Source organism: Lampris incognitus, chromosome 17 (genome assembly GCF_029633865.1).
Source record: "Lampris incognitus isolate fLamInc1 chromosome 17, fLamInc1.hap2, whole genome shotgun sequence".
In the NCBI taxonomy this organism is placed as follows: domain Eukaryota; kingdom Metazoa; phylum Chordata; class Actinopteri; order Lampriformes; family Lampridae; genus Lampris; species Lampris incognitus.
In genome coordinates this window covers 34,299,299-34,324,803 of record NC_079227.1, presented here as the reverse complement: position 1 = coordinate 34,324,803, position 25,505 = coordinate 34,299,299, and the positions used below count along the sequence as shown (strand labels likewise).

Sequence of the window (25,505 nt, the reverse complement as noted above, 5' to 3'; positions counted from 1 at the left end):
AAACAAGCCGAAACTCTGAACAATGGGAAAAACATCCAACTGAAAATACACACTGAATTCTGTAAAAGCATCCTGTGGGTGCACACAACAACTAATAACGCCTGCAGAGCTGAATTGGGCCAATTTCCATTATTATGGAAAATCCAAAAAGGTTCAATTAAATATTGGCTTCATCTAAAAGAAAGTGACCCCCCACTCCTACCACCACAAAGCCCTGCAGAGCCAAGAGATGAGAAAAGACAAAGGTCACCTCACTCAGCTGGTCCAGTCCAAGCAGTGTTCTGCCTCAGGACCAGGCCAACACCAGGACTATCAGTCAACCAAATTATAACACAACAGAAACAAAAGTACCTCACCTATTGGAACACAAAAATCACACACACACACACACACACACACACACACACACACACACACACACACACACACACACACACACACACACACACAAAGTAAAATGCAATGCTATCTGGCCCTGAAAAGCCAGTACACTGTGGCAACCTACCTGAGCACAGACACATGTTAACACAGTACATACTGAGAGCTCATAGCCTGGCCATAGAAACAGGCAGATATAAGGAAACATGGCTGCCAAGAGAGGAGCGACTGTGCCAACAGTGTGGAGGAACTGCTGTACAGACAGAGCAGCGCTTCCTCACACAGGGCCCGAAATCTAAACTTATTAGGGAACCATTTTCCCCAAAATTCAGCAATAAACACCCACAATTTATCAAATCAGATAACGGAAAACTAAAAATGATACTGGGGGAAATGAAAGAAAGTTGCGTTCTCGCAGGACAGTTTATCTCCGCCTGCCACCGCATCAGGGAATCAGAATGACCTGCTGATCTACACCAAGCCTCCGGTTTAAGTTACCTTCTTTTTATTCATGTATCATATGTATACATTATTGTCTTCTCCCTGTATGTATATTTGCTAAAATTCATTAACAAATATACTGACAATACTGAATTTCGTTATGGTCATGCCAATAAAGCAATTTGAATTTTAATTTGAGAGTGAGAAAGTGAGTGAGAAAGCGTGAGAGAGTGACAGTGAAAGAGTGAGTGAAAGAGAAAGTAAAAGTGAGAGTGAAAGAGAGAGAAGAGCAAGAGTGGGAGAGTGAGATAGAGTGAAAGAGTGTGAGTGAGAGAAAGTGAGAGAGTGAGGGAAAGTGGGAGTGGGACAGAGTGAGTGAGTGAGTGAGTGAGTGAGTGAGTGAGTGAGTGAGTGAGTGAGAAAGCATGAGAGAGTGACAGTGAAAGAGTGAGTGAAAGAGAGAGTGACAGTGAGAGAGTGAGAGAAAGTGAAAGTGAGTGAAAGAGAGAGAAGAGCAAGAGTGGGAGAGTGAGATAGAGTGAAAGAGTGGGAGTGAGAGAAAGTGAGAGAGAGAGTGGGAGTGAGTGAGTGAGTGAGTGAGAGAAAGTGTGAGAGAGTGACAGTGAAAGAGAGAGTGACAGTGAGAGAGAATGAGAGAGTGAGAGTGAGAGAAAGTGAAAGTGGGTGAAAGAGAGAAGAGTGAGAGTGGGAGAGTGAGATAGAGAGAAAGAGTGTGAGTGAGAGAAAGTGAGAGAGAGTGAAAGAGAGTGGGAGAAGAGTGAGGGTGTGAGCATGAGAGAGTGTGAGAGACAGTGAGAAAGAGAGTGAGAAAGAGTGAGACTGAAAGAGAGAGTTTTTTGTTTAATACTCTATTAACCTATTTCACTGTCACCTGCTTTATCAACATTGTAATGAATGCAGCCATGCCAATAAAGTATTACTGAACTGAGAGAGAGAGAGAGAGAGAGAGAGAGAGAGAGAGAGAGAGAGAGAGAGAGAGAGAGAGAGAGAGAGAGAGAGAGAGAGAACAAGCAGAAATCAGCTCCACATTTGTACACACATGCAACCGCATAAACAGAGAGCGCACTCATACGGACTCAAACCCCAAGTCGATGCAGAGCTCACACATGGACCACATGTACAGAAACCCTTCACACATCAGTGTGGGGCGTGTTTCCAGCGCTGGAAACACAATGTTATCTCTCTCCGTCATCTCTCTCTGACTCACGTACTCTCACTCTCCCCGTGCTGTTACTCAGCGGGCGAAACAGGGTCGACACTCGTCCCCTACTGGCAGATTCGGGAACTGAACAACAACTGTAATATCATCAGCAAAGAACATATTTACATCTATTTTGCATTTTGTTGTTGTTGTTGTGGGTCTCTCAGCGAGTTAGCTGGAATAACACGTCACGGCGGTTCTGTGCCTGCTGACACACAGTCGGGGCTGGCAGCAGGGAGCGACGTCGCCCATTAGACGTGGATTTTATCTGAGAACCCCCCCCCCCCCCCCGTAAAGGCGGTTTGTTACCCTCGTTTCTTTAAACCTCCGCGGCTTTTCTTCGCCACACTGCGTTGCAACGGTAACGTCTGACTGTGCACATGAAGCAGAACAAAAAGCATAATGGCGGCAACTGTGTGTGTGTGTGTGTGTGTGTTTTTCAGAGTGAACGCACATGAGCAAACGTGTGCGCTTGTTCCTCGGTGTGACAATCTGCACAAGCCTCGAGAATGTGGTCACACCGATCACAACAGCAGGGCCAATCTGTCCTCCCCTCCCCTCCCCTCCGCTCTCCCCCGCGAGCGATTTCACTCGTGGGCGTTGCAATCCTTGCATTAGGCTAAACGCTGAAACCAATCAGAACAAAATGTCAGACGATACGAGCACAGCGTGCGGCGCTTAAGTGTGCAAACCACTTCGCGTTGTATAATTTCTGGCTCCATTTAGCCGGTGGAGATGCAAGCTGGTGATGCAGAAGCTGTAACCAAAAGCTGGTCCAGCCTACTTTTCAGTTTTATATAACACACCAACAGTGTGTGACATGGCCTTTATGCGTGAAAGATCTCACAGCGGTCTATTCCGCTGCCTACCAACACGGGGGAATCGCCGGCTCGAATCCCCGCGTTACCTCCGGCTTGGTCGGGCGTCCCTACAGACGCAATTGGCTGTGTCTGCAGGTGGGAAGCCGGATGTGGGTATGTGTCCTCGTCGCTGCACTAGCGCCTCCTCTGGTCGGTCGGGGCGCCTGTTCAGGGGAGAGGGGAACTGGGGAGGGGGGAATAGCGTGATCCTCCCACGTGCTACATCCCCCTGGTGAAACTCCTCACTGTCAGGTGAAAAGAAGCGGCTGGTGACCCTACATATATGGAAGGAGGCACGTGGCGGTCCGCAGCCCTCCCCGGGCCGGCAGAGGGGGTGGAGCAGCAACCGGGATGACTCAAAAATAAGGTAATTGGCCAAGTACATTTGGGGAGAAAAAAGGGGGGGAAATCTAAAATATTTTCTTGCCACACAGTAGAAGAGAGTTTGTCCTGCCACTCATCATTTAGTAGCCAGGAATTCCTTCTACCCAGAAACAAGCTGGCAATGCCAGCGGAGAACGTCTGAGTCACCAACACCAAGCCAATGGCTGTGACTCTTGGGCTTGCACATTCACAGATCTGGTCCGTCCTGAGAACGGCCAACACAATTACAATATGTATTGGGCGCTCCTTCTGTTCAATCTTTCTTCACCACCACACGAACTTGAGTGTAACTCCAGCTCTTGCCAAAGCTGGTCAGAAGAGCAGTGTAAACACCCCCTCTGCTGACCGAAGCACTGAGTACAGGTCCATATTCCACCGAATACGACTTCACTGACACAACCTACGGCGACATGGTGGTTAGCGCTGTTGCCTCACAGCAAGAAGGTCCTGGGTTCGAACCCCGGGTTCGTCCAACCTTGGGGGTCGTCCCGGGTCGTCCTCTGTGTGGAGTGTGCATGTTCTCCCTGTGTCTGCGTGGGTTTCTTCCGGGTGCTCCGGTTTCCTCCCACAGTCCAAAGACATGTAGGTCAGGTGAATGGGACTTACTAAATTGTCCCTAGGTGTGAATGTGTCGGCCCTGTGATGGACTGGCGACTTGTCCAGAGTGTCTCCCCACCTGCTGCCCAATGATTGCTGGGATAGGCTCCAGCATCCCCATGACCCTAATTAGGATAAGCGGCTTGGAAAATGGATGGATGGATGGATGGATGACACAACCTAAGCTACCATACTTCATCATCGGCATTAATACTCACGGTTCAATCAATCAATCAAGTTGCATTTCCTACGGCAGTGGTTCTCAACCTTTTTGGGGTCCTGGACCCCCCTGCGTATTTTTGATCTACCCTGAGGACCCCTCCACCTGATCTTGGGGGAGGGGGGTTGCAATTTGATAGAAACAGTAGAAACTGCATTTTAAATTGCATTATAGCATTTATTCACTCTTTGGGGCAAAAATAAGAGCTTTCAGGTGTAACTTAGATATAGTTAGCAAAACAGAATTCTCCACATGCTTCATGCACAGAATATCGAGAAAAGAAAGGAACAGAAGAGCGAGAGAGAGAAAGTCAGATAGCCTGATGTTGGAAATACTGAGTAGTTGCATCATCAAATGAAGGCTAAATAACAAAATTTACTCATGAATCACTAACAGGATTGTTATATAGACTCCACACAGAAAAGCCCTGGGACCTTCTGGGGTTCGAACCTAGGACCTTCTTGCTGTGAGGCAACAGTGCTAACCACTGGGTCACCGTGCCGCCCATATTGGGGAAAGTATGGGCGGCAGTATGGTAGCTTAGGTTGTGGCATGCAGCACACTGTGTAAACAAAATGTACAACCGCTGTAGACATAACGCTAATGTCACCCTCATGAATCAGCCTCCGAGGCTGTGATTGGACCATCTGCTCTCTGGTTGGACCTGTCGAACTGCCGATCCTCGAACAGATAATGAAGGCCAGACGTGCCTTGTAGTTTAATCAGTGCGATCAACTCACATCGATTCAAGTGTCTGTGTGTTCGTTTGTGTCTGTGAGTGTTTCCTTACATGTATCCAGCCCAGTGTCAGCAGGTTCTGCTGGTCTTGGAAGCTGAACAGCTCCTCAACGTTCTCCATGTCACAGAAGTCTGGACCCGCCGACTGCTTCGGTACCACGACATGAGTCAACAGGAACTCGTTCTGGGTCTGGGGGAAGAGAGGCACCAATCTGTATTTTAGCTGAAAAAAATGATTTACAGTAGATAATACGTACATACAGGGAAGTTTATTTGCAACGCGACATTTGTATTGAGCACAGATCAGTGTAGTTGGTTGTGTCTTCTTTTTTTTATTTTTTTTTAACCAGAAACCAAAGAAATCACCAGTTCAGATCCATTGACAAGAAGAGGGGGTTGGGAGTCGAGCCCTGCGTGGGTCTCTTTTCTTAATCCCGCTCCTGCCCACTCCTGCTGGTATCTGACCATTATCACCCGCGACTGCAATGTGCGGGGAAAACACATTATTTTACTGTTTACCAGCGGCGGCTGGCCAGTACAGGGTGCTGGGGCGCCGCCCCCTTCAAATATCAAGAGATGAAAATCTACTTAAGAATCTTAAATATAATTTAGTTGTATTATGCAAATAATGATGAGATAAAAGTGTTGTCAGTCTGTGAGCGCCTGTCAGCAGCATTAAATGTTGGTTCCAATGGTGTTTGGTTGGTTTCAGTCTGAATACATATACTTCCTGGGTGAGGGGCGCCGGCCAAACCATACCTTCTGTAAGCCCTCAAACTTGTGGCGAGCAGGTGACCTGAGGCTGCTGTCTGATTGGTTGCTTCAGGTTTTCCAGGGGGGCGCAGTTCTGTGCCGCCCCGGACACTCCCACTGTTATTGGCAGCGAATTGGTATTGTTTTATTGTTTTTTAATCTAATGTGACTGGACAATGCTTGTGGCTGTCAATCATGTTCACACCCACCAGCACGCCTCGTCTCGACTGTCAATCATCCACCGTCTACAAACCCTGATAAAATCTATAGGCTACATTGTCCTTCTTAATAACTCTGTGGCTGTGTGGACATTAAAGCAGCTGTCAGGTGTGCTGTGCCAAGGTAAATTGCGCCCCCCTCCCAAATTTTTTTAGCACCAGCTGCCACTGCTGTGTACTATTAATAAAGGGATGAATTCCTGTCAGTAATAACAGGGCGAAATCACGTTCTAGTGCGTAATTACATGGATACTAGTGCAATAATGACAGATCTTCCAGTGCAATAAGTACACCTATTCTAGGACAAAATTAAACTGTATTTATTTGACTTATTATTTTAGAACTTACGTTGTTTGTTTTGCTGAGGTTGTTTTGCGTTTCCCTGTGTCTTTTTAAATGTATTTCTGATTTCTCCCAATTTAGTGGCCAATCGATCCCTATTTTTAATTCAAACACCCACCCCCGTACTGCATGCGTTCGCCAACTGCATCTCTCCGGCCGGCAGTCTCGAAGGAGTCGCCTCGCCACTTTCATGACAAGGCGACTCCAGGCCGAACCACTGCTTTTCCGACACCTACAGAGACGCAAGCCCACTCCGCCCCCCTCCCGAAGACAGCGCTGCCAATGATTGCTTCTTCATCGAGTCCGGCCATAGTCGGATCTGACGAGACCGGGGCTCGAACCCCGGTCCCCAGTGGGCAACTGCATCGACACAAAGCCGATGCTTAGACCGCTACACCACCGCGGACCCTTTCCCTGTGTCTTTTAACACACTGATCAGGAGTAGCGCTCCTCTGTTCTGTTCTCCTCCTCCGCGTTCATACACGACTTTGATTTATCAAAAACATTGCAACCGAAAAACGAATCGACTTGTCAGAAGTGAGAACATTTTTCCAAATATCAGACTTCCCTTGCTTTGTTTTTGTATTTTAACGACCAACTTTGTGTTTCTTTTGAGCTTCATCTGTTGACTCCATCTTTCTTGTTAGCGCTAGCTAACGCGCGGGACCTGCAGTTTATGTTTTGACCGCCCACAGCAAAGTTAAAACCTCCCGCTCCCGCGAGATTTGCGTTGGGTCCCGCGGAATCCCAATCCCAATGCAGTCCTCTAGGTGGGAGCACTTCCTAGCTAGCTAGCTAGTTAGGATATATTATTACCAGCTTTCCACAGAGGACACCGCAGGTCTCTATCCCCCTGGCTGTGTTGGAGTCGGCCAGCAGGAGGAAGCGGTAGGTCAGGTCTCTGGGAATCACCACTCTCCTCAAACCCTCTATACGCTGGACTGTATACCATACACACAACACACACACAAAAGCATGAAGAGCATTAATGTTGGTCAAAACCTAACACAAGACACATACACGTTTGGATGAACACAAACAGACACACACTGCAGGACATGGTGTAAACAAAATATACGACCAACGATACAGAAAATTAATGTTCGGAATTTAGGAAACACACCAGGATGCCTTTGGGTGAAAGTGTGCCGGAACGTGTGGTTGGTTCTCACAATGAAACCACACCAGTGTAAACATGTTTTTAACCAATTCCCGATGTTTTAACGTAGAGCGCGTATTTTGAGATCCATCCACTCATTATCCAAACCGCTTTATTTTATTATTATTATTTTCTATTTAATTTAACTTCAATTAAAATTTAATTTAATTCTATGTAATATTTATTTATTTTATTTGGTTTTAGTTTTCATTTTCATTTTATCTTTATCATTATCTTGAGATGTATCACAAAATACGGAAGAATTCTGTGAAATGCCAACAACAACCTTTCCTCTGATCCCGAATTGTCGGCAATGTGTCGCTTAAACCTCGAGCAATGACAAGGTAATGGGGAACCCCTTGACAGAACGAGGCGTCCGACGACATGTAAAGTGCAAGTTAAATGGGTCAACCTTTTAGGTCTTAAGTTTCCGCTTCCTTCTCTGGACTGAACATTGTTTAGCCGTCGGCCTCCTGAAATGTCACAATTTTTCAAGTCCTCCGTGATTCTCAGGTAAACCCAGTGTTCTCCTCCGCTTTCACTACGTCGTGCTAGCACTTGCAGGGCATCTCGTAAAAACTCCTATCTGCCCCGCCTCTCTCTGCAGGCTGCTAGACTTGCCTTCTCACTGATACGACGTCCTCATAACAATGGTTGGAACAGTACTGAACGAGACACACTGGCTTCATGCACAGAATATCGAGAAAAGAAAGGAACAGAAGAGCGAGAGAGAGAAAGTCAGATAGCCTGATGTTGGAAATACTGAGTAGTTGCATCATCAAATGAAGGCTAAATAACAAAATTTACTCATGAATCACTATCAGGATTGTCATATAGAGCCATGGGTCGTGGAGGGGGGGGGGATCCTGAAGCCAAGCTGGGTACTAGTGCTGCACGATCCGGTGAAAAAGCCCATCTGTTATCTGAACCACTTATCCTGCTCTCAGGGTCATGGGGATGCTGGAGCCTATCCCAGCAGTCATTGGGTGGCAGGCGGGGAGACACCCTGGACAGGCCGCCAGACCATCACAGGGCCCACACACACACACACCTAGGGACAATTTAGTACGTCCGATTCACCTGACCTACATGTCTTTGGACGAAACCAGAGCACCCGGAGGAAACCCACACAGACCCGGGGAGAACATGCAAACACCACACAGAGGATGACCCGGGACGACCACCAAGGTAGGACTACCCCGGGGCTCGAACTCAGGACCTTCTTGTTGTGAGGCGACCATGCTAACCACTGCGCCACCGTGCCGCCCGCTGAAAAAGCCATATTGAGATTATTGTGGGCAATATTGCAATTTACGACTGTGATTTAATTAACAAATTAATACGTACACAAATAATACATATTTTGTCATGTTGCCGCAACTTTCATTTTGCGTGTTTTACACAGTACCTCTTTCTGCTCAATGTCACTGAGCTTTAATCCAAAATGTCACCATACAACGGAGGTCGCAGGGTATTTTGGGGGAGGGGGGGGTTTCCCCTTTTCTCCCCAATTGTATGCAGCCACCCCACTCTTCCGAGCTGTCCCGCTTGCTGCTCCACCCCCTCTGCTGATCCGGGGAGGGCTGCAGACTACCACATGCCTCCTCCCATACATGTGGAGTCGCCAGCCACTTCTTTTCACCTGACAGTGAGAAGTTTCACCTGACAGTGAGGAGTTTCACCAGGGAGATGTAGCACGTGAGAGGGTCACGCTCTTCTCCCAAGTTTTTTTTTTTTGCCACCAGTTCATCGGCGTTAACCTGCTCGTTATCATCGGTATCAATTTTTTCCCTCTTTCTGGTCTGCACACGGCACACCGGATAGTCATGTGACCATAGACGGCACGCGCTTCACCGCCTGAACAGAGACTGATTGGTCATCTCTTAATTATGGGCGTACATATGCAGACTGCACACAAACAGACATTCACACGCGCACAGTTTATTATTTATTTAAACCGCAGCCTTTTGCGGTTATACCTTTGTACAGGCTGGCATCGTGATTGTGATGAGATTAATCATGCAGCACCACTGGGTACCACAGATCCCTGTAGTTTTACAGTCTTGGCTGAACTTGCTTGGTCCTCAATAGCTCGTGCCAATGATTGTATTACAGTCTGTTTCACTGGAAACAGTGTATCTGCCACTGTCAGCGTTCCCCTTTTTAACTCACACTCACTCACTAGATTGACAGATTGGGAGATTGACAGGCGGGTTGGTGCAGCATCAGCAGTAATGCGGACGTTGTACCGGACCGTTGTGGTGAAGAAGGAGCTGAGCCGGAAGGCAAAGCTCCCAATTTACCAGTCAGTCTTCGTTCCCACCCTCACCTGTGGTCATGAGCTTTGGGTAGTGACCGAAAGGGTGAGATCGCGGATACAAGTGGCTGAAATGAGTTTCCTCCGTAGGGTGTCTGGGCTCAGCCTTAGAGATAGGATGAGGAGCTCCGACATCCGGAGGGAGCTCGGAGTAGAGCCGCTGCTCCTTCACGTCGAAAGGAGCCAGTTGAGGTGGTTCAGGCATCTGATTAGGATGTCTCCTGGGCGCCTTCCTTTAGAGGTTTTACGGGCACGTCCAACTGGGAGGAGACCCCGGGGTAGACCCAGAACTTGCTGGAGGGACTACAAGTCCAATCTGGCCTGGGGACGCCTTGGAATCCCCCAGGAGGAGCTGGAGGGTGTTGCTGGGGAGAGGGATGTCTGGAGTGCCCTACGTAGCTTGCTGCCACCATGACCCGACCCCAGAGAAGCGGCTGATGATGAGATGATATGAGATGATATGAGATGAGATGATGAGATGAGATGAGATGATGAGGTGAGACGAGATGAGATGAGATGATGCGACGAGACTCGCTCACTAAGAAGACGAAGCTCTTCTTTGACTCTTGTGGTGGCAAGCTGCTCTTCGCAGCACAAGGGAACATTGTGCTGTTAGTTTTTCAAAGCCACAAAAAGCCACTCAGCTGCACAACCCCGACCACTCCATCCCCACTCACTGGGACTGGGAGCGAGAAATAACACACCCGTAAACCACAAACCCCATCCAAACACTTAGACCTGATGCTAGGAGTTAGAAGATGCAAGAGGAGAGCTGTTTTAGTGGAGGAAAGTGTTAAATTCATGAATAATTTGATCATAAAACTATTTAGGCAAAGAAATACAATTCATGGTTATTTTAAATTGTAAAAAATGACAATTCTATTTTTTTTATTTATTTATTTTTTAATGGGGAGCGATTCTGTGGAAGATGCAGCCCATCCCCATTAATGGAAGGACAAATTTTGTTGCATCATCAATCAATCATTTTTTTTTCTTATCTAATAATATTACATATGTAGTAATCGATTGGTAATATAGTAAAATATGTACATTTTATGTGCATTTGTGTGTGTGTATAAACTCACTCTGTACTCCGGCGAGGGTGGCTGCTGTTCTGTTGACAGGGTTTGGTTGCTTGTTCTTGTTGGAGTCCGCTCCCTGGGAGCGGACATGGTTTGGAATGGGTTGCTGGGACAAACAGGAGCCGTCTGGCACCTCAGGCACTTTGTGCTCGGCCTGTGAGAAAGAAGGAGCGAGGCAGTTCAGTCTTACATGGCCATGCTCGAGCACGGGCAAGGGCATACTGACGTGACCAATACTGAAACACTGATATACAAACAGAAGCAGAAAAACTATATCATTAGTCCATTCTAGGGGACAAATTACCTCTTTGAATTAACGACCGACTTTCCTCACCAATACGATCTTAAAGGAGATAACACAACCAAAAAAGTTAAGAAAAACTGTATGCATTTAAATGAAAATTAACCGGAACTGGAAAATGGGGGATTGCCCCCTCCGGGTTGGGGGTGAGTTGTTGCCCCAAGTGAAGGAGTTCAAGTATCTCGAGGTCTTGTTCACGAGTGAGGGTAGGATGGAGCGGGAGATTGACAGGCGGGTTGGTGCAGCATCAGCAGTAATGTGGACGTGGTACCGGACCATTGTGGTGAAGAGGGAGCTGAGCCGGGAGGCAAAGCTCTCAATTTACCAGTCAATCATCGTTCCAACCCTCACCTATGGTCATGAGCTTTGGGTAGTGACCGAAAGGGTGAGATCACGGATACAAGCGGCTGAAATGAATCTCCTCCGTAGGGTGTCTGGGCTCAGCCTTAGCGATAGGGTGAGGAGCTCAGACATCCGAAGGGAGCTCGGAGTAGAGCCGCTGCTCCTTCGCGTCACAAGGAGCCAATTGAGGTGGTTCGGGCATCTGATTAGGATGCCTCATGGGTGCCTTCCTTTGGAGGTCTTCTGGGCACGGCCCACTGGGGGGAGACCCCGGGGTAGACCCAGAACTTGCTGGAGGGACTACATGTCCATTCTGGCCTGGGAACACCTTGGGATCCCCCAGGAGGAGTTGGAGGGTGTTGTTGGGGGGCGGGGTGTCTGGAGTGCCCTACTTAGCTTGCTGCCACCACGACCCGACCCCGGCGAAGCGACTGATGATCAGATGAGATGATGAGATGTAGACATTTATCCTTCCTCAGCCTAAACATGCCTTTTCTTCCAAAAAAAGGTTTTTTTAATCTACACATAATCTCTTTTGAAAAATAGCCCATAAAACAGCCAATCTTATAGAAATGACTTTTAAGACTGTTTCAAAAAGAGCCTGACTTTGGTAGTCTGACCTCCTGGAGAAATGCATTTCAAAGTGCAGCAAAGGTGGTTGGCCTCTGGTCATACTGGTTCTACTGGTCAAACTGGTCAGATCTGCACCTTGGGGCAGTAATAAGACTGCCCTTAGTGTCCCAAGGTGCAGATTTGACCCTTTTTACCAGAGGTCGAATCTGCGCCTCGGGACTGTAAGAACAGTTTTCTTACTGACCCAAGATGCAGATTTGACCAGTTTGACCAGTACAACCAGTATGACCAGAGGTCAACCGCCTTTGCTTAGCCATCAAACTCACAGCTGCACGCCCTTTGGCTCTGCCTGCTTTTGCTGTTAGTTTCTGTTGTGCGTTGCAGGATTCCTGGCAGGTGAGGCCAGGGAGGTTGTGAATACCAACAGTCTCTTGCATAGCGGCTGACACTCCCGCCCACACCTTATGTTAATTTATAGATTTAACTGGGTTTCATGGTTGTGAATGGGGAGGCAGGGTGGCGCATGGTCGCCTCACAACAAGAAGGTCCTGGGTTTGAGTCCCGGGATAGTCCAACCTTGGGGGTCGTCCCGGGTCGTCCTCTGTGTGGAATTTACATGTTCTCCCCATGTGTGCGTGGGTCTCCTCCGGGTGCTCCGGTTTCCTCCCACAGTCCAAAGACATGTAGGTCAGCTGAATCAGACGTACTACATTGTCCCTAGGTGTGAATGTGTGTGTGGGCGCTGTGTGATGGCCTGGCGGCCTGTCCAGGGTGTCTCTCCACCTGCCGCCCAGTGGCTGCTGGGATAGACTCCAGCATCCCTGCGACCCTGAGAGCAGGATAAGCGGTTCGGATAATGGATGGATGGATGGATGGATGGATGTTTTTGAATGGGAGACTGGAATTTAATTAAGGCAGGAGTGGAGGGAATCATTATAACCTCTATATGAGGGGAAATAAAACGTGAACGACTTTCTCAGGGTTATCAAAGGACACAAAATCCTCCACATTTAACATGGTCACCAACGGGAGAAAGAACTGACTGGAAAACTCTTTTCACCTGCTCACCAAGGAGGAGACTGGCATCCTTTGAAACGAGCAAGGTTTGGTTCTATGGGCTAATTTGAAAAATTTGAATTTATCTCTAAGGAAGGTATTTTAAGTACACAATAGTACCGTGTCAATTTATACCTACATTCAGTAGTTATTCTTCTGCAAGTACTATTTTGGGGAAATTCCTGAACCACTGACACAGTAGTAGTCCACTCCATCATCCGAGCCGCTTATCCCAACCGGGGTCGTGGGATGCTGGACCGATCCCGGCAGGCGGGGAGACACTCTGGACAGGCTGCCAGGCCGTCACAGGGCCGACAGACACACACATGCAAACACACACATTGACACCTAGGGACAATGTAGTACGGCCGATTCACCTGACCTACAGGTCTTTGGACTGTGGGAGGAAACCGGAGCACCCGGAGGAAACCCACACAGACACGGGGAGAACATGCAAACTCCACACAGAGGACGACTCCCAAGGTTGGATTACCCTCGGGGCTCGAACCCAGGACCTTCTTGCTGTGAGGTGACCACACTAACCACTGCAACACCCACAGTAGTATTCTTTTCCACCAAATATACATAAGTCAGCTTTTGGTGAAAGACAACAGTAAAGTACCATTTTTCTCCCAGTTGCATCTGGCCAATTACCCCACTCCTTCAAGCCATCCAGGTGGCTGCTCCGCCCCCCCCCCTGTTGATCCAGGAAGGGCTGCAGACTACCACATGCCTCCTCCGATACATGTGGAGTCGCGCCTCAAACGATCAGAGGAGGCGCTAGCGCAGCGACCAGGACACATACCCACATCTGACTTCCCACCCGCAGACACGGCCAATTGTGTCTGTAGGGAGGCCAGACCGAGCCAGAGGTAACACGGGGATTCGAACCGGCGATCCCCATGTTGGTAGGCAACAGAATAGACCGCCAACAGAATAGACCGCCACGCTTCCCCGGACGCCCCCGTCCTATCATTACCTTTTGCTCTGCCTCATCTCCTCGCCTGTTGGCTATTTCCTGCCGCCGTAGCTGATCCTCGAAGAAGCGAAACTGCTCCGACTCGATCTGCATCCGTCGGAGGGCAGCGACCCTCTGCCGCTCCTCCTCCAGCAGCGAGAGCCGATGTCTGTCCTGCTCCAGCAAAGAGAGGCGCTTCAGCTGCTGGCCACATCCATCCACCGCCACCGACTGGCTCTGGAGAGTTTGGTCCAAAAGGAGAAATTTACTGTGTGGAAAGAAAAAGACTGCCCCCTTTGGAACGGGACTGATAGGACAACAATTCGATCAAGTACATTACATTTTTTGCCCCCCCCCCCCTTTCCTCCCCAATTGTACCTGGCTAATTACCCCACTCTTCCGAGCCGTCCCGGTCGCTGCTCCACCCCCTCTGCCGATCCGGGGAGGGCTGCAGACTACCACGTGCCTCCTCCCATACATGGGGAGTCACCAGCCGCTTCTCTTCACCTGACAGTGTGGAGTTTCACCAGGGGGACGTAGCGCGAGGGAGGATCACGCTATTCCCCCCAGTTCCCCCTCCCCCCTGAACAGGCGCCCCGACCGGCCAGAGGAGGCGCTAGCGCAGCGACCAGGACATATACCCACATCCGGCTTCCCACCCGCAGACACAGCCAATTGTGTCTATAGGAACGCCCCACCAAGCTGGAGGTAACACGGGGATTCAAACCGGCGATCCCCGTGTTGGTAGGCAACGGAATAGACCGCCACGCCACCTGAACACCCCTAGTTCCACTAAGTTAACCTAATTCTACACTCAACAAGCCATCGCAGCCAGACTCCCACTCGCGTATCCCACGTAAAATGAGCAAACTATGTCATCAGTCACATCAGAACCCCTCTCTTAAGCCCACCGACCCACACCTGTAATTTGTGATACTGAGCTACACAAATTAAACTCAGTATATTACTCACCATACACACACCGTTCCACAGGAAACCCACCCACAGTACTAAAACCACTTACAGGGACTTCTGTGGTATACAGAAGACAACATTCAATGCATGTTTATGGCTGTCAAGATATAAATAAGACAAATATTTTAATGTGACTGGAATTTTAGATGAAAGCTAGCAACTCATCCCTGTCCTGTTGGAGTGTCTGTGCTCTGGCCCACAGACAGACATACACCTGTCAATCAAAGAATCGCTTCATCTGATTAGCGGACAATGGGACTTAGACCTGATAATTAGTGCACTTCATAATTCTGATTGGATAATGGAAGGGCTCAGGCAGCACATAGAGGAAGCCCCTTCTTGCTGTGAGGTAACCGCACTAACCACTGCGCCACTGTGCCACCACACATAGAATTATATACACAAATGTAAAGACATATAAACACACACACACACACACACACACACACACACACACACACACACACACACACACACACACACACAGACCTGAGCTTTGAGGTACTCAGTGTGTTCTCTGTTGTATTTCTCATGAAGCAATTTCTTCAGTTCATCTTTCCGTGGAAACGCCACTTCCTGAAGTTTCTAGAAGTAAAGAGAGAGAGTAGCAGGTCCTGGGAGGGAACAGGGTTTAAAGCTTGCACGGGTAGTTTCCTACGTAGACTCCTGACGGTGTTCTCTGGTAAAAGCCAACACATATGTGTCCAACACACCATGACGGGTTTTGCTACTCAGTAACCTGATCAGAAACTTACACTAGCGATACAAAAGCTGTTGAAATGACTTGCTCGACTGGGTTTGACATTAACCCATGATGATTTCTTGAGACAGTCTGTGCCAATTCCACACATTTTGGGATAGTAGTCCAGGAATTAGGAATATTTATTGGTCATTCCACCTGCGACCATGAAACGAAACGAAACATCGTTTCCCCCGGCCCACAGCAGTGCAACACAAAGACAAAAACACATCCAAACTACAAAAACACATATATCCAATATATGAAGAACACATACATCCAACATATCAAGAACATACATCCAACATATCAAAAAAAGAAAAAAAATTCACTGTCCAAGAGAGCAAATGCCAGGATGACTGTCGGAACTGCCGGTCTGCATGGGCTAGCAGTTAGCTTAGCCTGCCCCACTTGGCAGACCGAGCTCCCCCAGCCGATCCAACACTAGCTCTCCCAGCCAGACACCTTCGACACACCTCCCACACTCCACACCACGGCACTAAAAACACAGTCAACACTAGTCGAGGCCGCCGCCAGGGCGCCCTCGGTGTTATTGGAATTGCCGGTCTCCATGGGCTAGCAGTTAGCTTAGCCTTCCCCGCTTCTGCGTCTTGTCAGACCACCCTCGGCGTTTCCTCTTCGGGCACAGCTCCAGGCAGGGCCGTGGTCCCTGGGCCCACAGGACGCAGCAGACCAAGTTCTCCCAGCAGATCCAGATCCAGCGCCAGCTCTCCCAGCCATCAAACGAAGACACAAACTTAGATGCAGACGTAGACAAAGACACTGCACGGATGGTACTGGGTGAGGCCGCTGCAAACGTAAGTTTGCGCCGCCATCTTCCCACACCAGAAGCAGAAGATGGTGATGGTTTGTTTGATCCCCCCCCCTCCTATTTTACTGGCCAAACCATGATAAAACAATGACAACACAAAAAATACCAAATTTAGTTCACTGCCCTAATATTTTGGCTTTAGAAAGGTCCACTTTACAGTGACCCACTACTTGGGCTTTAAAAAGACCGAGTTCAGGTCACCGTTTGAATAATTCAGTTACTGTGATGGTTGTGGTCCTTACCTTCATGATGAGCCTCTTCTCTGGGACACTGCACTGCTGGTAATCCCGATGTTTGGGCAGTTTCTCTACGAACAAACTACACAAACACATGCAGAAACACACACACATTATGGACGATGGAACATAAGAGCAAGAGCGTGAAAGTAAAAGAGTACAAGTAAGTCCTCAGCAAATGAAGAACAATGTCATAGGAAGCCATAACAGTGCAAGTGCTTCAAGAGGAACCTGCTGCAGCCTTTCAGACTACACGTGGGCTGTAGGTGTGTGTGTATGAAGTCGAGCCTCACGTGATGAACTTGTTGTAGAGCACGTAAGCGTTTTCCAGGCTCCCCTCCTCCAGGTAAACCGCAGCCATCCTCTCCATCTCCACCCCAGACCGGAAGTAACGCCGTGGGGTGATTTCCTCGTTGATCTCCACGCTGCAGCCCATCTTCCCCAGCGCCCTGACTCGCTCCACCGCTGACAGAGACACGTCGGTGTAGTCTGGCTCGGCGGCCATCTTCTTCTGTTAAAAGACCGCAGACCGAAAGGTTGACAGGCAGAGAAAGAGATGGTTACTGGTGGGTTTGGTTTATGGTACAAGTTTAAGGCAAAGCATAGTTCAGCTGCTACCTCTTTGCGCTTCTATTCAAAGACCCGAGAGAGACGGATAGTTAGTGGGTTTGTTTAGAGTCCAGGCCAATATGATCACTATAGGTCGGTCAATTTAAGCAAAGTCAAAGTTTTTTTTCTTCAAATGACCTTCTAATATGTCATTTTCGATGACATATGTATGTGCTCTTAGTTCTTCTTCTGCTCCTCCTCCTTCTTCTGGCATGTTCTCTGTTTTTCAGGGGTCACCACAATGGCTTTTACAGTTTCCATCAGTACCCTGAGGGCACAGCACCAACAGCGGCCATTGTTAAACCGGGCCTCGACTGATCCGGTATGGTCTTGCCAATCCACATACTGATTTGGCTAATTTTACATCTGATGCCCTTCCTAACACAACCACTAACCCTGTGGACGGGGGCACAGGTAAAGCACTGGATGCCATCCCAGTATTCATGGACTTGTGCCCATGCTTGTTGCCTATCTTATTAAGAAAATATAAAATAATGAAAACGATAGCTTCTCTGTTTTACTGGATTCAGTCGATTGAAAGATCTACTGTCAGCATTTGCACTCTAACAAAATATCAGCTGCTCTAAACGCTTCAAACAGGAATTCGAAAACAGACTATAGGTTATCACAACAAAGCTCAGCATTACATAAAGCACATTCTTAATAACAGTAGGCCAAGGCCTAAAAATGAAAGTAAGCCTATGCCACTTAAATCATCATCGGTGATCACTCGGGGTCGAGTATGACTGTCCTCCCTTTGGGTCCTCAGGTGGGTGGAGATGCTGATCCTGGAACCGCATAATGGGAGGACGCCTGCGGGTGACAGCTATTTATGTGGAGAGGCTGATGTGCCTGCAGGCACCACACGGTCCTTGGCAAGGGGGTGGCCAGATTCCAACGGCATGGAGAACCAAGACGATTGGGGACCACCCTCTGCTGCAGCCTTCATCCACCTTCACTTCTGTTGTGACCTGGAGACATCTTCCGCCAGTTCCACCGTTGAGGCCTTTGTTGGATTGCGCTTCGTCTGGAACCTCCCACTTGACCTGTCCACCTTGGGTGACCCTACCAGGAGCCATGCTCCGGACAGCATAGCTCTTGGGATCATTAGTAGTGCATGCAAGCTCCTCCACCACGACAAGGTGGTGATGCACAGGGAAGGCCACTTCAAACAATCTGGTGAGGCGAACTTTCAGAGCGGAGGTGGCGCCGTTCACTATCATGGGAGTAAGTGTAAAAGTAAACATTTTAACATTAAAATTCCCAAACTACCTTGTTTTTTTTAAAAAAAAATCTTTTAAATAGCTTCTTTTGAATCTCGTCTTAAAACTTTTCTTTATATGAAGACTTTCAGAAATGTTTGATATTTGTTTTTATTGATTTATATTTTTACTCTTACTTATTTGGTCTTACTCTCATGTTTCATCGTCTGGTTTTTAGAACAATATAACTAAAGTTATTATTATTACTAATATTATTATCATTATTATGTTCTTAGAGGCCTCAGGTGATCACTTTAACCTGTCTATTTGATCACAGCGCCTTATTTAAACAGCATTCACATTGACATGAGTCTGTGTGAGTCCCATGATCAACCCCCCCAATCTTATCCGGCCAATTACCCCACTCTTCCGAGCCGTCCCGGTCTCTGCTCCACCCCCTCTGCCGATCCGGGGATGGCTGCAGACTATCACATGCCTCCTCCCATACATGTGGAGTTGCCAGCTGCTTCTTTTCACAGTCCCCGACCGACCAGAGGAGGCGCTATTGGGGTGACCAGGACACATACCCACATCCGGCTTCCCACCCGCAGACACGGCCGATTGTGTCAGTAGGGACGCCCGACCAAGCCGGAGGTAACATGCAATGATCCATTTAAGAGGTTGATCACCTAACACTGTCTCTACGTTAAAGGAATTTGGGATTGTTCAGACAGGTATAAAATCCGGGTCAGTGTGCTGTGACTGTAGCCTGGCTCAGCTGTTAGCATCGCTTGTTAGCAACTGTCAGTAGGAGCTCTGTCAGCGTGTCTATAGAGGGAGAAGACTGCTCCTCTGTTCATCCTCCCTCCTCTATTCACCACGTGTGTGTTAATGCACGTGTGTCTTCTCCTCTACTAGGAGGACGAGTGAAGTCATCCTCTCCCCCCCCCCCTCCTCCTCCTCCTGCACCCCCACACTCTCTCCTCAGGGTGGAGAGGAGGATGAATGAAAGACTGAATGGGTTTAGGTCAGGGCAGATATGTAATGAGATGAATGGAGAGGTGAATGAGGAAGTGGGTCAGGCAAGGTAGCTTGACAGACTGATGGACACATGGACGGACAGATGAAATGATAGACAGATGGGGGGGGGGGGGGAAGAGAACCGCGTAATGAAAAGAGAAATAAAACGGATTGGATGAGGAGAGAGAAGGAGGAAGGGCAGTCGGGATGAATGGAGGAAGAGGGAATAAAACGGGACTGGGGAGGGGTGGAAGAAAGGGCCTCTGCGAGGAGAATACTAATGGAGCAGAAGGGACCGTCAGAAGTGTCCCCTTTAATAAAGGACACCACAGCACGTGTGCACACACACACTCAATTCATACATTAGCTTTTTGGAAGTAGTCACCCACTTCCAAGAAGAACACATCCCTCTTCGTCCAACACTCAAGAGGTAATCCAAGAGAGAGATGTAGAGATGCGTCATAAAGGAGCACAAAGAGTGTGAATTTACCCTCTCATCCTTTCTCCTTCTCTGACCTATCATCGCCTGCCTCTCTCCCAGTCTCCCTTTTATGGCTCTCTATCTGTCCGTCTCTCAGCTCCCTCCTCCACTGTAAGAAAATAAATGTGATGTTCACAGAAAATCACCAGCAGCTGTTGGCCAGTAGGATACTGTAACTGAGTTCACCAGTATAAAACTGGCCTATATTTACAAAACCATTTGCATTACTGTACTACCAAACACAGTATATTTGCTGTGTTTTACAGTACAGTAATCTTCTTCTTCTTCTTCTTCTTCTTCTCCTGGCTTGTTCCCCGTTTCTCAGGGGTCGCCACAGCGGCTTTTATAGTTTCCATCGGTACCCTGTGAGGGCACCGCCGTTGTTAACTTGGGCCTTGACAGATCCGGTATGGAGCTTCGACCGATCCGGTATGGTGCTGTTAGTCCGCATAGTCTCATCTCATCTGATCATCAGCCGCTTCTCCGGGGTCGGGTCGCGGTGGCAGCAAGCTAAGTAGGGCACTCCAGACGTCCCTCTCTCCAGCAACGCCCTCCAGCTCCTCCTGGGGGATCCCAAGGCATTCCCAGACCAGATTGGACATGTAGTCCCTCCAGTGAGTTCTGGGTCTACCCCGGGGTCTCCTCCCAGTTGGACATGCCCGGAAAACCTCCAAAGGAAGGCGCCCAGGAGGCATCCTGATCAGATGCCCGAACCACCTCAACTGGCTCCTTTTGATGCGAAGGAGCAGCGGCTCTACCCCGAGCTCCCTCCGGATGTCCGAGCTCCTCACCCTATCTCTAAGGCTGAGCCCAGACACCCTACGGAGGAAACTCATTTCAGCTGCTTGTATCCGCGATCTCACCCTTTCGGTCACTACCCAAAGCTCATGACCACAGGTGAGGGTTGGAACCAAGACTGACTGGTAAATTGAGAGCTTTGCCTTCCGGCTCAGCTCCCTCTTCACCACAACGGTCCGGTACAACGTCCGCATTACTGCTGATGCTGCACCAACCTGCCTGTCAATCTCCAGCTCCATGCTACCCTCACTCATGACCCCAAGATACTTGAACTCCTTCACTTGAGGTAACATCCCCAACCCGGTAGAGAACCATAGTAGAGTCCGGTAGAGCATACTGATTTGACAAAATTTTATATCGGATGCCCTACCTGACACAACCATAACCCTATGGATGGGGGCACAGGCAAAGCGCTGGATCCCATCCCAGTAGTCATGGACTTGCTCCTATGCCTGTACAGGAATGCACTGTAAGAAATGCCGTGAAATGTACAGCAACTTCCTGGCAGCTAGTGGCCTTCTCCACACTAAAAAATACACAGGCAAAATCACGCTTACTCTTCCTGAGAGAATAACTTTTCTGTCGCTACTGACTCACATTGTTCGATTCTGAAACTGAAGTGTTTTGGTATGTGCACTGGCTACCCAATAACATATCTGGTTCAAACCCCCGTATGGAGGTGGGCCCGGTTGGTTTTTAAGACAGGGCTGAACTGAGTGAATGAAGTGCAGCTTTTACAGTCAGGCAGAACAGAAAGGATAGCAGAATGAAAGACAAGCAAGCTCGATGACTTGAGGTCAAACAGAAGGATCAAAAAATTGTGACATATTATCCCATGTGTATGTCAAATAGTTGTAATCCAAAAGAAAGACTTTTTTCTTCAATTTGCACCTCACATTTCTATCAATAATTCAGTATTTTCAATTATTAATAAGTATATTAGGAAATAACCCCGAATCGTTTTCATTCTTGTTCAAATAATAGATTGCACATAAAAGTCAATGGTTAAAAATGTCTTTATCAGGGTGTCCGGGTAGCGCAGCGGTCTATTCTGTTGCCTACCAACACAGGGATCGCCGGTTCGAATCCCCGTGTTACCTCCGGCTTGGTCGGGCGTCCCTACAGACACAATTGGCCGTGTCTGCGGGTGGGAAGCCAGATGTGGGTATGTGTCCTGGTCGCTGCACTAGCGCCTCCTCTGGTAGGGGCACCTGTTCGGGGGGGGGGGGGGACAGCGTGATCCTCCCACGCGCTACGTCCTCCTGGCGAAACTCCTCACTGTCAGGTGAAAAGAAGCGGCTGGCGACTCCACATGTATCGGAGGAGGCATGTGGTAGTCTGCAGCCCTCTCCGGATCGGCAGAGAGGGTGGAGCAGCAACCAGGAAGGCTCAGAAGAGCGGGTTCATTGGCCAAGTACAATTGGAGAGAAAATGGGGGAACCCCCCCCCCCAAAAAGAAGTCTTTATCAGGGAATAAAGCATCCAACAATATGCTGACTACTGTGATTTTCTACCATTGGTTATTGTGATTTTCCACCGACTAGTTATTCATGTCCCTGAATTTACTATACTGTAAGTTGGATGTTATATACTGAGCACAATACAGTAACTTACTGTGGATTTCATAGATATTTATTACAGTGTGGGCTCAAACTTGACAGCAGCGAGTCGGCTTGCAGACACAGCAGGTCAAACAGCTTGGCTTCGTGCTACCAAGTGAATAACCAGGAGCTCAGCGGTCTAAAGCCAGCGTATCAGTTGATAACTTTACGCCTGGGGCACTCCAGAGGATTTCCACATCTTAACTGATTGTAAAAACGTGGGAGACCACAAATATAAACCACAGATTTTACCGATTTTTAACATTTCAATCTTAAGAACGCAACCGTAAAGATGCAGGACCATCATCATCAGCAGTCACTCGGGGTCGAGTATGACTGTCCTCCTTCAAGGTCCTTGTGGGAGGACGCCTGCATGCGACAGCTTACATGGAGCGGCTCATGCGCCTGCAGCCACCACATGGTCCTTGGCAGGGGGTGGCCAGAGTCCAATGGCATGGAGAGCCAAGACGATTGGGGACCACCCTCTGTTGCAGCCTTCATCCACCTTCGCTGCCGTTGTGACCTGGAGACATCTTCCGCCAGTTCCGCCATTGGGGTCTTTGTTGGATCGTCTGGAACCTCCCCCTTGACCCGTCCACTTTGGGTGACCCTACCAGGAGCCAAGCTCCGGACGGAATAGCTCTTGGGATCATTCTCCACCACGGCAAGGTGGCGACCCAGGAGAAGTAGACGAAGGACCACACACTTAGCGTTTTTACTAAACAATTTCAGAGTGGTGATTCCAGGGACTTGGGCTCTCACAGAAACTCGTGTGATTCAACGTGACGTCAGAGCAAGACAAATACGGAGGCAGATGGTCGTCGTTCCAATTGTGTGTGAAAGGTTTCGCTCCATTTTTAGCTGTTGTCATAACTCCACAAGCGTTTCTTCCTTTTCCACTACCCACCTGGCTCGGGAAACAGAAGTCCTATTTGCGCCGCTGGCAGCAGTGTTTCCGTTCTACAAAAGCATGCAACGTCCGCTCGGTGACGCTTCCCGGTCAGCTCGCTCTCGTCGGCGATTGTGGGGTTTCTGCTCAATACTCCATCACTGTTCCTTTCGCACTACAGGATTGAGACTCCGACCCGGTCGGGAACATTAAGATTATGTCTGTAAACCCCTCACGCTACAAGATCATTTGGGCAGATAATCATCAGGGCGGCACGGTGGCACAGTGGTTAGCGCGGTCGCCTCACAGCGAGAAGGTCCCGGGTAGTTCAACCTTGGCGGTCGTCCCGGTTCGTCCTCTGTGTGGAGTTTGCCCGGTGTCTGCGTGGGTTTCCTCCCACAGTCCAAAGACATGTAGGTCAGGTGAATCGGCCGTACTAAATTGTCCCTAGGGGGGTGTGTGTGTGTGATGGCCTGGCAGCCTGTCCAGGGTGTCTTCCCACCTGTCGCCCAATGACTGCTGGGATAGGCTCCAGCATCCACACAACTCAGAGGGCAGGATAAGCGGTTTGGATAACGGATGGATGGATGGAATCAGTCCAGACCAGCCTTGAATCGAGAACCCAAAATCGGCCCAATTATTCTTCAGTGTGGGGTCGGCGGAAGGAGAACCCCGTTCAACTCTGCCTGTGTGTGCTGAGCTGTAGCACACACATGCAGCTGTTTTGAGTCAACGACAACTAGATGGGGTGGCATGTAGACATGTACACTCACCAGCGTGCTGAAGCTGAAGCCCTGTTCCATGGTGGAGCCCACGCGAGCCTGTGTGTGTGTGTGCGTGTGTGTTTGCGTGCGTGTGTGTGTACACGTATGTTTGTGTATATGCTTGTGTGTGTCACAGCCTCTGGTCGGCACACAGCCGGCATGTCCATCTGCCACCTCCCATGATGCTTCACTGCAGGGAAGAAAAACATAAATCAACACAAATGTAGATAGATAGATAGATAGATAGATAGATAGATAGATAGATAGATAGATAGATAGATAGATAGATAGATAGATAGATAGATGGATGGATAGATAGAATGCTGCTCTTTCATTCAGTGAGTTTCACTTCTCTTTCACTTGAACAGCTACAACAGGAAGTGAGCCTAATCCGATGACTTAAGAGGGGATTTTACAATTTGCTTAGAGATAGTTTAGACTAATATGAGAAGCTAGGACAAGATGTCCTACTGCTACACCTCCACCTTCAGTCTAACCCACACCACCACCACCGTCCTCTACATCTACACCCCTTTATATCCTTTATACATGGACACCTCCATCACTGTCCTCTACATCTACACCCCTTTATATCCTTTATACATTGACACCTCCATCACTGTCCTCTACATCTACACCCCTTTATATCCTTTATACATGGACACCTCCATCACTGCCCTTCACATCTACCCCCTTCATGTCCTTTATACAGGGAAACCTCCATCACTGTCCTCTACATCTACACCCCTTCATGTTCTTTATACATGGACACCTCCATCACTGTCCTCTACATCTATCCCCCTTTATATCCTTTATACATGGACACCTCCATCACTGTCCTCTACATCTACACCCCTTTATATCCTTTATACATGGACACCTCCATCACTGCCCTTCACATCTACCCCCTTCATGTCCTTTATACAGGGAAACCTCCATCACTGTCCTCTACATCTACACCCCTTCATGTTCTTTATACATGGACACCTCCATCACTGTCCTCTACATCTATCCCCCTTTATATCCTTTATACATGGACACCTCCATCATTGTCCTCTACATCTACTCCCCTTTATATCCTTTATACATGGACACCTCCATCACTGTCCTCTACATCTACACCCCTTTATATCCTTTACACATTGACACCTCCATCGCTGTCCTCTACATCTACACCCTTTATATCCTCTATACATGGACACCTCCATCACTGCCCTTCACATCTGCACCCCTTCATGTCCTTTGTACATGGACACCTCCATCACTGTCCTCTACATCTACCCCCCTTTATACATGGACACCTCCATCACTGTCCTCTACATCTACCCCCCTTTATATCCTTTATACAGGGACACCTCCATCACTGTCCTCTATGTCTACACCCTTTATAACCTCTATACATGGACACCTCCATCACT

The 25,505-nt window shown here is 48.5% G+C and overlaps 1 protein-coding gene across 1 annotated transcript in view; it reads right to left on the bottom strand.

Moving 5' to 3' along the window:
• Positions 1 to 24,162, bottom strand: part of stambpl1 (STAM binding protein-like 1) — a 29,777-nt gene extending 5,615 nt beyond the window's left edge. Inside the window, exons 1-8 of the mRNA XM_056297482.1 lie at positions 24,097 to 24,162; positions 17,017 to 17,234; positions 16,730 to 16,805; positions 15,406 to 15,501; positions 13,963 to 14,178; positions 10,715 to 10,865; positions 6,970 to 7,094; positions 4,893 to 5,030 (exon numbers count right to left, since the gene is read on the bottom strand). Of these exons, the coding sequence (XP_056153457.1) occupies positions 4,893 to 5,030; positions 6,970 to 7,094; positions 10,715 to 10,865; positions 13,963 to 14,178; positions 15,406 to 15,501; positions 16,730 to 16,805; positions 17,017 to 17,234; positions 24,097 to 24,126 (1,050 nt within the window). The 5' untranslated portion in view covers positions 24,127 to 24,162. The remainder of the gene's footprint in view (positions 1 to 4,892; positions 5,031 to 6,969; positions 7,095 to 10,714; positions 10,866 to 13,962; positions 14,179 to 15,405; positions 15,502 to 16,729; positions 16,806 to 17,016; positions 17,235 to 24,096) is intronic.
• Between the last annotated feature and the right edge of the window lie 1,343 nt (positions 24,163 to 25,505).